The 12731-nt window shown below is 38.5% G+C and overlaps 1 protein-coding gene across 1 annotated transcript; it reads right to left on the reverse strand.

The window, feature by feature from the left end:
* Positions 1–21: 21 nt before the first annotated feature.
* On the reverse strand, positions 22–11914 carry LOC111320564 (uncharacterized). Its single transcript, XM_088735789.1, has 10 exons — positions 11529–11914; positions 9064–9115; positions 8474–8548; positions 7491–7622; positions 5279–5367; positions 4946–5014; positions 4291–4357; positions 3825–3872; positions 2532–2651; positions 22–1879 (listed from the first exon to the last, which is right to left on the reverse strand). The coding sequence occupies exons 1-10, from the start codon at positions 11682–11684 to the stop codon at positions 1296–1298; spliced, it is 1392 nt and encodes a 463-aa protein (XP_088591915.1). The 5' UTR covers positions 11685–11914; the 3' UTR covers positions 22–1295.
* Positions 11915–12731: the final 817 nt, after the last annotated feature.

Here is a 12731-nt window from a genome sequence, read left to right on the forward strand (position 1 = left end):
TGACAAGAAATAGAAACCGGCTTCAGGAAAAGAAAGTCAATTTCTTGGATTCGCTACATGTTTGTGCATGAAATATAGTCATTTTGAAAGGAGCACAGAGTATTTCTCTACCAATGAAAGCTGACAAACGAGGCAGGCTTGTTCGTGGTTTGAGTGTAGACTGTTAGACTTGAGTATAGACTGTAAGAACAATTTAAAGCAACAGATGTTTAATCTAGTGATTGAAATAATGACTAAGATTCGAGCTGAGGAAAGGCCATAAGCTGTTTTTCGAGGGGTATGAAGAAACAAGCCGCAAACAAGCAATGCTGTGAACTAGTAGTAAAAATGCAAAAACATCAGGAAACTCAAGCTAGGAAAACGCAGTAGATCGGCAAACGATTTAAAGTTTTCCACTTTCTTATCGATCGCTAATGAAAACGATGCTTTCTCGATGGGAGTTCCGGGCCACACGAGTTCAAGGGGCGCAAGGCACGACGGTACCCCTTTCTCTCACCCCACTCTCTTCTCCCATTCATTCCCATGCAGTGCGCGTAATGAAGACAACTAGGGACGAGTCAGGTTTCCCCTAATTTGTTTCGACTTGTGTCTCAGGTGACTGCTTTAACTGCTTTTAGTCGAAACCAGACTAAAATAAAAGGCTCTTATCCTACGTATAACGTATGTTACGTTATGTACCTATAAAACCACGAACTACTGGAATTTGTTTTTTTTTAAGGTCATTTCCATAATTCATTTAAGAAACAAGTCTTTTTTTAAAAAAGCTATTTTTCTGTTGTTGCAGTTTGAATACTCAAATATATATTATTTCAACAAAGCTAGCAATATGTACAATATACAAAAATATATAACTCAGCACAAGAGATCATTTTCTCTTGATCAGCATATGAAACACGTATTATGGAACGAACTTGCTAAGGTCCGTTCCCTTTGTATATCAGTAAAGGTCCCTGTGTGCAATAAATATTTCTGTGGCGGTGCTGTTTGAATTGTCGTGACTTTCAAAAGCACTTCCTTTTTAAAATCCTCATAACTCCAGGAGCGTAATAGGTATTTCGGTATGTTTTTCGGAAAAGTTTTACCATAACTAAATTCCCCCTCCCCACCCCCCTGCGACACTTAATGAGATAAAGCAAACCTTTGAGGTACTATATCGACAGCAGCCGTTAGAAACGTCATAATACTAGACGAGCTTATCGTGTTGAGAGATCCCTTTGATCGCTGACATTACGAAAGCTTTTTTCTAGTACACTCTTACTTGTATACTTATAAACAAGAATATCTATAGCTCATTCTCAAACAGAGGCTCCCTCTGTCTCTGAAATAACAGATACTTCGGTAGTGGTACTGATTGTTCTTTCGTAAGGAGTTCTTTTTGGCTTATTTTCTTGAATAGATTCGTTTGGAAAACTGTTATTGTTATCTTTGTCTTCTTCTTCAAAGCAATCTTTATCAAGATCCTTGGGCGTGTCCAGGAACTTGAGTAGTCTGCTTTTCCAGAAAGGTCTTTCCAAGGGATTAGCATAATCAATAAAACTTCGTTTCTTTAGATCGCGAGGGAGCTTCTTACAATCCGTCTTGTCAATTCTTATTATGACCAGGCTGTCGTCTCTTTCTTTAAGAAGGCGATATTTGGCAAGTTCTAATTCGTGGGTGCAGTAATTGCTGAGAACGAAGTCTTTGGAAAACACTGAAATTACTTTGTAACTGTTGTAAACACTCTTTGCCATGTTTTCTTCGTAAGATATCCCGGGTATAAAATCTCTGTAATGGATACAGCATTTTAAACGACTTTCTTTTTCCAGGAATGGAAGTAATTCTCCGGTCACCCAGCTCTCATCTTCCCTGCTATAGATGATGAACGCGTGGTATTTGAATTCTGCAAGAGATAAAATTGAAAATTTACGTACAACGAATATACCCTAAATACAAGCATAAGTGAGGGCTTCTGCATGTAGAATGATATAATTAACAAATATTCCACGAGCGCGCGTTGGATATGAGATGATAGATAGCCAACAAGGCGCGTATAATCGCGTATAATCATCTCATATCCAACAAACACGAGTGGAATAATTGTTTTATTAAAAAAAAAAAAAACGCCCCCAAGATATTAGACAAATCTTCTCGACTTTATTTTGTGAGGAGAAACCGGATGTTACAATGTACAGATATTAGATTATGGTATATTGGCTGATATACCATAATGGCTAAGCCAATAAAAAGTCTCGAATTGCATTATCCAATGATCCAATTTTAATAATGCCGGTTACCATATACTAACGTACCAAAATACAACAGTGGAAAAATGTAATATTGTGCTGTTGTTCGTGTCTTAGTCAGTAAGGAGACATGCACTAGAAGATGCACACTTTGATATGCTTTCTTCTTTAAGGTTTGACCCTTTCACTTCCATACCTGACCACGACAGAATTTCTCCTTACAATATCAATACAAGATCAGACGACAAGTGATCAAATAGGGGATTATTAAAAACTCAAGACAAAATAAGTGAGATAATAAAAACAAACCTGGCGGTAGTTTGTGGCTCATCTTCTTGCGTCTTATAATATAGATAAGGCAGCCAACTAACAGTAATCCAACGAGTAGGCCGACTACAGACACTGTCACAGTTATAGAGGTAGTGTGATCTAGGGAAACACAGAAAAATGCGTTTAGTTTACACTTATTACACGACTCGGGCAGTCACAGGGCCAATAACTAAATTCAACCAATCAAAATGCTCTATTGCCGGTCAATATTCTCTCATTATCACACGGAAGTTACGTAAGAGTTAACTATACAAACACCAAATCGAAAAAAAAGTGGTGCTCACCCGATCAGAAAACGAGCTCTGAATCTTGGAAAACGCGGCATTACGCAATTATTTCCTGACATTTTTTAACAAAAAATCATGAACGATCTCGTGTTGTAGAGTATATTCACCCTTCGTGAAAGAAACAAACAGGAATAACCTCCTCTGACAAAGGAACATCAGTGCCGGCGCGAATGCTGTGACCTATTTAGTGATCAACGACGAAAACCAATAGTATTTTGTGACCTTTCAGTGCAACTCACTCGATGTTCTCTCTTCGGCAGCAGAAACAGTCAGAGACCCTGCTTGGTCAAGCCTGACGGTACGTCAAAGTTTTAAACTTGATTACGGTCAGGATCGCAGACCAAAATCAAAAGAATCGCCGCAGCCAACCAGAATAAAGATTAGCATCACCAAGAGCCCACGAGGAATCAGAGAGGCTACACTTAAATGGGCGCAAGGGCAAGAAAAAGCGAGGGATGGGGTCAATAAGCGTTTCAGTTTTTCATCTGGGCGATGAAAAGGGAGGCGTACGTTTTGCAGACAATCGAAAATATCTCTATTTAACAAATGGTAAACACCACAGCGTACACTATTGAGTTATGGATGCACGCGGGAGGTTGCTAAGCACGAAAGAAACGTAAGAGTCGCTCGAGGCGATAGCCGAGAGCGACTCTAGCTTCTTGAGTGCTTAGCAAACCTCCCAAGTGCATCCATAACTCAATAGTGTACGCTGTGGTGTTTACCATTTGTTTTATAACATAACATTGATACATTGTAGCTAAAGAGTTCTCTTTTAATTAACAAATCTTACGCGACCTGAAAAAACAAGCGCGCGCGGAAAAATAGTCTTTGCATTTGCTCACGTCAGCAGCGTACACCCATGGGCAAATGGGGGACGCTAAATTGACCAATCAGAGCGCGCGCTTTATTTTGGTTATGTTATAAAACAAGATACTGGTTGACGATGTAAACCGATAGTAATTTGTTAACTGTCATTGAAACTTACCTGATGGTCCCGTATCTGTAGCAGGAGTGGGAACAGTTTGAGGCACTTCTAAAAAAGAATGAAGAACGGGTGAGAAGGTCGAGCGAAACGTTATACTACGATTTTAAAACTTTGTTTTGGCCAGGAGATGAACCTTAAAAAAATTCAACAACTGAATCACTTTTTTTATTTGCCAATGGCGTAACCTAAAGTAATGCTCAACTGAAATCTTAAGTTCTCTAACGTTGTTCTCAAGATAGAAACTTATCTTTTAACTAAAATATCGCGGCTTCAAGTCTAATCTAATCACACCCTCAATTCTTTCACCATCGAGAGAATTTCTTCCAATACAGCGCTTTGCACGCATTTGAGGATCGTAAACCAAAATCCAAAGAAATCGCTTAAACGTGGACAATTATAACAAACCATACTAAAGAACCAGACCGAAAAACAGTTCTAACATCGACTATCTGTGATTATTACTCACCTTCCACTGGTCCATAGGTGCCCAAATCTGCGCTATAATCCTTTGAAGAGAAAGGTCGGCCGATAATCTAAATAGAAAAGAAAACAAACCTCAGCGACTGCCCCAGTAACCAAAGGCCTCTTTGTGACTTCCTCTCGTCTCCTCTCTTTAGGTTGAATTTGTCTTTTTTCACGCGGGAAAATTCAGCACGGTTACCATGCCGAGATTTTACTGAGAGTCAACTTGCTGATGGGGAAATTTCAGATAAGCTACCGACACGAAAAAGTCTTAATTCCGACAGCCGGAACCTGTATTGAAATTTATGCTAGGATTATAAATCAGTTTAAATCACTACTTATATTTTAATTTACGCTAGGATTTTTCTACTGTTTTTGTAATTACTTTAACTGGACAGAAGTTAGATTTATCGCAGGTCCACATCGGCTTAATGCTGCCAGTAACTAACCTGCGTTACCAAATAAACTATGTATGTATGTATGTATGTATGTCTGTTTTTTTTTTTTTTTTACGTATGTCTGTATGTATGTATGTATGTATGTATGTATGTATGTATGTATGTATGTATGTATGTATGTATGTATGTATGTATGTATGTATCTCGAAAGTGGAGCATTCTAACTTATGATTACAGTGTAATTATCAGTAGGGTACTCACTCGTAAGTAAATATCATTAGGATATTGATAACCATATGAAGAAATGTTAACTGTGGCAACGCTTTGATTCTAGAGACAAATTGACAGAGAATACATGAGTAATTAAACCAACAAACAAGAACTGATAAGTAGAGAATGGAGGAAAACGTTCGGAATCTTTAAGCCTGCATGCATTTCCGTTTCACGCGTTGTATTTATTTGCTAGCTAATTTCATTTTTTCCAGAACCACTCTGGAGCTGATATATTTTGATATAATTTTGCAAACCTTGGAAAAAGAGACTAAACAGGCTTTTTTTTCATTTAAGCAACAGCTATGCGTTTTAAATCCTTACTTTTGGATACGTCAAACAATTCATATCTCCAACTCCGGCTGTCCCTGCATAAAATACGATTTGTACCGAAGTCCAGCTCTCATTTGCATCTGGAAAGCGAAAAGAAAAACTTATTTAAACAGACAGATTTTAGTTCACATGTAAAAACTTTACAGACAAAAATCTCAACTGATGCATAGCCCCTTGATAAGGGACCCCAAACGGACAACTTCCAAGTAATAATTGAATAGTACCTAATGCAACCACTATATTGATAAAATGGCTAATATAACTGGTTAAAATTTTTAAGTTACTTGGTACAATGAAATGTGGAATTTTCACATGCAGATTTCAGTATTCATTTTCTTTGAAAGTAGCATAAGTATATTGGCTGACTCTCCTTTATGCAAATCAAGGAATATTCATAGAGATCTCCTAGGAGATAGGTTAAAGTTTGATTTGAAACTATACGGTCATCCTCGGAGACCCAAGGGCTGAGTCGATTTCAAGTTAGGGCATGAAGAGCCCCTGGGGACATTGTCTTACAAGACTAGTTCCAAACGGTCACAGTCGTTCTGCCATCTGATTGGTGCCAGAAAATCTTTGTGTTTTTCTGCCCAATCAGAGTGAAGTGTGCTTTAGAGTCCTTTCGTGTGTTTTAACACGGACAGATACTAGTAGCTCAGTTGCTCGCTATGTTTGTTTTGACCGTGCGACGGAGATTTGCTTGAGGTGATGTAAGAGAAATCGATCATGTCCGCGAAAATCTTACCGGATATCGTACTGAATACTTTCGCAGGTATCACTAGAGAACGTCTTTTAAAGTTTGCGAGGTTTGTGCACAACACGATGGTTGCAGTCATTGATATGTCGCTTTAAACGTTAAACAAGATTTAAGCTTGAATCTTTCTAGATTTTCTGCATAATTTCCTGAGACTGAAACTTTGCCAATCTCGGAAAGTTATTTCGTCACACGGGCCACGCAGGTATGTCGAGCAACTGGTTCTTGCGCAACTTTTCGTGCGTGCCAAAATCTAATCTCATCTTCGCCTGAAAAAAAAAAGCTGAGAGTGGAAACTTTTGCTTATTAGATGTGGGTAGATGATCCTGTTCTACTAAGCTCACATTTGCAATAAAGTAAACCCGCCCTTTCCATCCAATATTTCTTGGTCTTTGGTTTTGTGTTTCCCATTGAAAACAGCATCGGATCGATTCCCAATGATCAAAGGTATTTAACTTGGTCTTAAACAATCGACAGAAGAGGTGAAATGACAATGACCAAGGGACAAGAAGAGAATCCGTGGCCTTCCTAGCTCAAGAATCTCAACACTCTAGGCAGCAGTTGAAAGATTAAACTCTTTCCAAAGCCCTTCGGTAACTGCCCGAAAACATCTCTCCTTCCCGCGATGTTCTCGTTAATAAGTTTTTGTTCAGATTTTAATTAGCTGACCGGAAACACAGCTAAGCTTTCTCTTAGCACTTGCTGGAGGTCGTCCACGAACTCAACGTTCTCTGCAACCTTGGCCGTATTGTATTTACTACTAAGATTAGATTTTGGCGCGCACAGAAAGCAGAAAGCTACGTAGGCGAATGCGCCAGTTGCTCGACATACCTGCGTGGCCCGTGGGACGAAATAACTTCATGGGATTTGCAAAGTTTCAGTCACAGCAAATTATGCAAAAAACCTAGAAAGATTTAAGTTTAAATCTCCTTTAACGTTTAAAGCGACATATCAATGACTGCAAGCATCGTGTTTTATACAAACCTCGCAAACTTTAAAACACGTTCTCTAGTGATACCTGCGAAAGTATTCTGTATAATTTCCGGTAAGATTTTCGCGGACAATCTGATGGACTTCTCTTACATTGTGTGCTGAGACTGAAACTTTTCACCTCAAGCAAATATCCGTCGCAAGGTCCAGACAAACATAGCGAGCAACTGAGCTACTAGTATATGTCCGTGTTAAAACACACGAAAAGACTCTAAAGCACACTTCACTCTGATTGGGCAGAAAAACACAAAGATTTTCTGGCACCAATCAGATGGCAGAACGACTGCGACCGTTTGGAACTAGTCTTGTAAGACAATGTCCCCAGGGGCTCTTCATGCCCTAACTTGAAATCGACTCAGCCCCTGGGTCTCCGAGGATGCTATACGGTCAGCCCTAAGGGATAATGGGAAAACATAACAGTGGATAGTGGGAAACCATAACAGTTGTTAACTGAGCACCTACCATTCATAGGAGTCCAAGATATCTTTGCAAACCAATGACCGGTATTTTCATACTGTCCAAAGGTCACATTAGTTTTACTTGGTGTCCAATCCTGGGTCTGGTTTGGCGAATAGTATGGACAATCTAAAATACCTATATTAAACAATGGCAATTAATAACAATTTGATCAATTATTTACAAATGAACATAAATTTCTTGAACTCCTGACAATATGATTTTCTGTTCTCAAAATGTCCATGAGATGTTCTCATTTTTCCCTCCCCAGTGGTGGATACAGGGGTAAGATCTGGCAGATTTGGACCTCCCCCTCCCACCCTCTTATCAGACCTGTGAGTTTTTTCTATTTGCCTGACACCAAAATACCTGGACCCATATTACTCAATATGAAATTCCCTTGCCCAACCATCAGCAACAAAATTGTTGGCACATCAATCATTCCAATCCCCTCTTACTCCAGTTTTGTCTGCCCCTTCCCCCCAGAACAATGTTGTAACTTAATTCCATGTACTTTTAGCTACATACAGACAACACTGAATGGGCAAGAGGGGTCTGATGTCAACGGTTTAGAGTGTGGTAGAAACAGGAGTGTAATTCTATGCATAAATAGAACTCTTCAATCATGATGTGCCAACTGATTTTGACATTGATTGTAGAAATGTTTTCTGACTTATTAAGGTTACAGCAAAAAATTAATTTAACTGTTTTCTGTTTGGAGTCTCCCCTCCCTCCATCGAAAAAGTTCCTGGATCAGTGCCCCCCCCCCCCCCATGTTTTCAGGAGCATGCAGCAAGAGAAATCCTAATTGAAAGTTGGCCCTCTGAACAGACTTCCACTATGTCCATGGGCATGTCATCATGTCAATTCATCTCCTTGTAACATGTATTTATATTGTAGTTCCATTTATTAGTATTTTTACCTTTAGGTAGGTTATTCCTTAAGAAAACTGCTAAAAATTAATGATTTGAAATTTCTATGCTGCTTACTAGGATCAGTAGGGATAGCTTTCTTGAAGCGTTTTTGAAAGGTCCCTTTCCTGACTGGGGCTTGTTGGTGTGTAGCTATTAAAAAGTAGGACAAAAACCGAAAAAAAAAATTAATAACAATAATCAATTGTTTAGCTAGCAGTGATGAATACTTCTTGTTTGTTGACGTGACAATTGAGATCAAATGAAGCTAAAACAAGTTTAAGCTTTTTAACTTAATTTTTCCATTCACTTTTTCCTTGTGCCATCCAACATTTTTTACAACTTAAACAAACATTAACACATTGAGAGGCAACAAGAAACAAAGAAGGAACAGAAATGGTCAAGGACAGTAATAATCTAAATGGATTACAAATGAAAATTTGAAAAATCAAAAACACATTCACATCATATGACAAGCTCTTTCAACTGGAAGTTTGCACAACACTCCTTCCCAGTCCTCTTCCCACTTATTTCGTAGACTTCTTGGTCCTTTGCAAACCCACACCCCTCCCCCAAAAATCCACTGTGCTGCTTTAACTATACAATTAAAAACTTAAAAACATATAGAAATATGATCAGTTATTCACATTATCAGAAAACTGAATTACCTTTCTTTACCCCCAGACACTGCTGATAGCAGCTTGAGAAAAGTTTTGAGACCTAACAATCAGAAACAAACAAACAAAAGATTAGTAATTTTTCATAATTTTCATAAAAGGAACAATGTGCAATTCATGCTGAATAACTTTCTCACACTGTTTGAGAAATAAACACCAGATTTAGAAAGTGCAATGCTTACTGTCATGGAATCCATGGCTGGCGATAGAAATACTTAGAAAATAAACATAATTTACACATACGTTTATAATCAATAGGCCATTTTACAGTTGTGTACTTAGTTGCCAAGCCTTTGATTCAGAGTGCGGCTAAAGATGACCTTGTTATGATAGAGACCTGTATCTAGTTAGCATGATAACAAAGTGATTTACATTTGAAAGGCAGCAAGGTTTGTATCATAACAAGGTCATCTCTGGCCTCACTCCCGTTCAAAAGGCTTGGCAACCAAGCACACAACTGTAAAATGGACTATTGTTATGTGCACTTCCAAGGTCACAGCATGAGTTTAACTGCTAATGCTAATGTTAGTGAAAGTAAGCGGTTAGAAAAGCGGGAAAAAATCAAAGATGAAAACAGCAGTGCTGCTGTTTATTTTTGGAACTCCCTGACCGGGCACAATCCATTGTTTTTAAGCGTACAAACATTCTTTGTGAATAACTTAATGGGCAGTTTCGGATGGTTAGTCAAGTGAACATTGTTGGAATGCTACTGAATGTTGCGCACGATAGGGTTCCAAAAATAATTCAAACAACGCAACAAATAAATCGATTGGATCTACAAACTAATCGGGTTTACTAACTACCCGAGTCTCATTTAGTTCGAGTAATGCCGATGTAGTTGACTTGCATGACAAGCCATCACAAATGAAAGTAAACCGTGACTGTGTCACGTCATCCAACACAAGCTGTACGATCACGTACGCTCACACGCTTCGATGATGAAATCTTGATTTAGAACCAGTGTGAAGTACAAAACATTTACAGGCGGTAAGAATTTCAATTATAATTGGTAGATTTTTAATCAATCAGAACTGATAGGATGAAAAGCGTGAAATGCAAACAAATTCAATTTTTCTTCTGATCCCCAGAGGAACACTGACGCAACTTCTCATTTTTCTCTTTTCAGACAAGTTTTCTTCAAAATATCGCAGATTCACCACAACTCACAAAATTTGTTTCACGAACTAAAGGTCGAAACTTATTTTGAAAGGTACATCGTCTGTACACGTCGTCAAACATATACTTCCTGTCTAAGCAAATTACTTTTCCGAGAAAAGTTTAGCTCAACTTATCAATCCTATTAAGTCACGTCCTTGACACAAAAGGTAGGAAAAAACAACAAAACCTATTCATTTCGCACAGATTAATCTACTCTCTTCGATGATGGTTGACACCCAAAATTAAGAATTTCCTAAGCTGACAAGCTCTATTGTCTTCGATGTTTTCTATTTACTCTAGGTGCGAGTCGAGATGACGAGAATGCATTTTTGCCGTGCTTTCACGCCACCTAGCTATAACGATTAACTAACTACCGTGCGATTTCATCAATCGATACTTGTTGCTGGATTTTTTTCTTTTTTATTCAAGCATTTGTTCATTTTCCTTTTGTAAGATCTTCCTTTTTCTAGCTGGGCTTTCGAAACAAACTGACAGAAAATTAACGGCATTACAGACAGACCATACTGCAAAGGCTGATAAATTGTTTAAACATTGAGCTTTGCACGTGTGCATGGTAAAGAATAAAAACCTTTACGAATGATCGAGGAACAAACACGTTTTCAGTTTCTCATGATCGATAATTCTTGTCGGCATCCAGCTTTCCTGCAGACATGTCCTATTTCTGTGCTTGCCGGTACCTTCCACATGCAAATTTCTATCATTCAATAGAGCGGCTATCACGTACTCAAAGCGATCAAAACTGTATGGGGTAAAAAATTTGATTCGTCGACTTCCATAAAATCGATGCTTTTTCCTTCATCATTTTTGTTCGTTGAAATGGAATATTGGTGTTTTAATTTCGATCCCAAAAAATTTGAAGTGAGACATTCAGTTATGCGAAATTTTTGTAATTAATCATGCATATTCCATCCTACTTGCGTTGTTAGTTTTTCTACCAAACAGCAAGCGCACAAAATGAAATGATAATCATTTCTTGTAGTTATGAACATTGTGTAGAAGTTTCATCGTTGGATTGTAATATACGACGAGTTACACACGGAAAGCAAACTCAGACGACTGCTTCCGTTAAGTTGCATATTACTTCTGAAGAGAAGTTATGGTGTCACACCTCGAAACAACACAATTCAAATAAAATTCAACATACACATTTGCTCCTTAAATTAAGCTAAAGGCAGTTCAACTTATAATATGAGCGCCTTAAATGAGCAACTTTCATTCAAGTTTCGTCTAAAAGCTTGGTATAGTTAAGGTTTATGGATTACACGGACAATACATACCTTTCTTGTCAGGCGCTTCAGTTGTCGAGGACGGCATATTCTCACGCACTCGACTGAAACACTTTGTTGCGGTCTCGCGACGGAAACGACGATAACAAGTGTAAAAATCCAAAAAGCAACAATTTTGCTGAATCTGCTGGAGCTCCTTACAGCCATTAGTCCCAATGCAATATTTCTATGCTCCTGCAAATCCGTACGTGATACCACTTCTCTTTGTTTATCTACAGGAACCAGTGTACGCAAAAATAAATACTACGTATTGCTGACTATGCAGATTAAAGAGGGGGGGATGGGAAGGGTGGGAAGAAATCACGCGATGTTCATGGCGAAGGGAAGTAGTAGATTTCATCACATGCTTCCTCATAGGTAAACCAATCTTAGGTTGCAATAATCCCACGATACTGTCATGTGGTCTTTTTGCTCTCGTCTCTGAGCCTGTTATGGTGTCACGTGCTTTTGGCAATTGAACAACCCTCCACCCCTCCCACCCGGCTGGGTAATCTGAATAACACAGAAGTTACGATGAGTATGTCATGTAAAGAACTTCTTGCGTCCTACGATAACCAGTGCAGTTCTTTGTCATCTGTGCCCCTTTTTCTGATCACTCATTTATGGACACTAGTCATCCATGATTCTCGAGGGACTTTCATTGTGTTTCAAATTTTGGCTCATTTGTAAAAATATGAATTTAAACGGTGAACATTTCTTGAGGAGTAAATATGTACAAATTGACAACAAACAGCCCTTAAGAAAGTAGCTCTTATGACTGTGGAGGGTAAACGAGAGAGGGAAGCTGAATTGAAATTTAAAGGTCTCTAATTCATGTTAGGTACGGCGCAATATTTTTTCTTATGAAAAAATTACAAATAAAAAAAACAAACAAACAAAACGAAATGATACAAATCCCCGTCCTCCTACGATGAGTCCGGGTTGCCAGAATTTATTAGTTGCAGGAAATCCGATCAATGTTCGTTTTTAGGCAGACGTCTCGGAAAACATGTTTCTATTCAAGGGACTGTCTTAACGTAACTTAAGTGAAAACGACAAATTCCGAGGCATGAACCATTAGCTTCCCTCGCTCACGCACATTTTTCTCTAAGTTATACGAAATATGGTCAGGCCTCCGTTGAAAATGAGACTAGGGCTGGCCTTGTGATAAAGGAAAAGTAGCAACTCTGACTTTGTTTCGTTTTAAGACTTAAC

The sequence above is a fragment of the Stylophora pistillata genome, chromosome 10 (genome assembly GCF_964205215.1).
Source record: "Stylophora pistillata chromosome 10, jaStyPist1.2, whole genome shotgun sequence".
NCBI lineage: Eukaryota > Metazoa > Cnidaria > Anthozoa > Scleractinia > Pocilloporidae > Stylophora > Stylophora pistillata.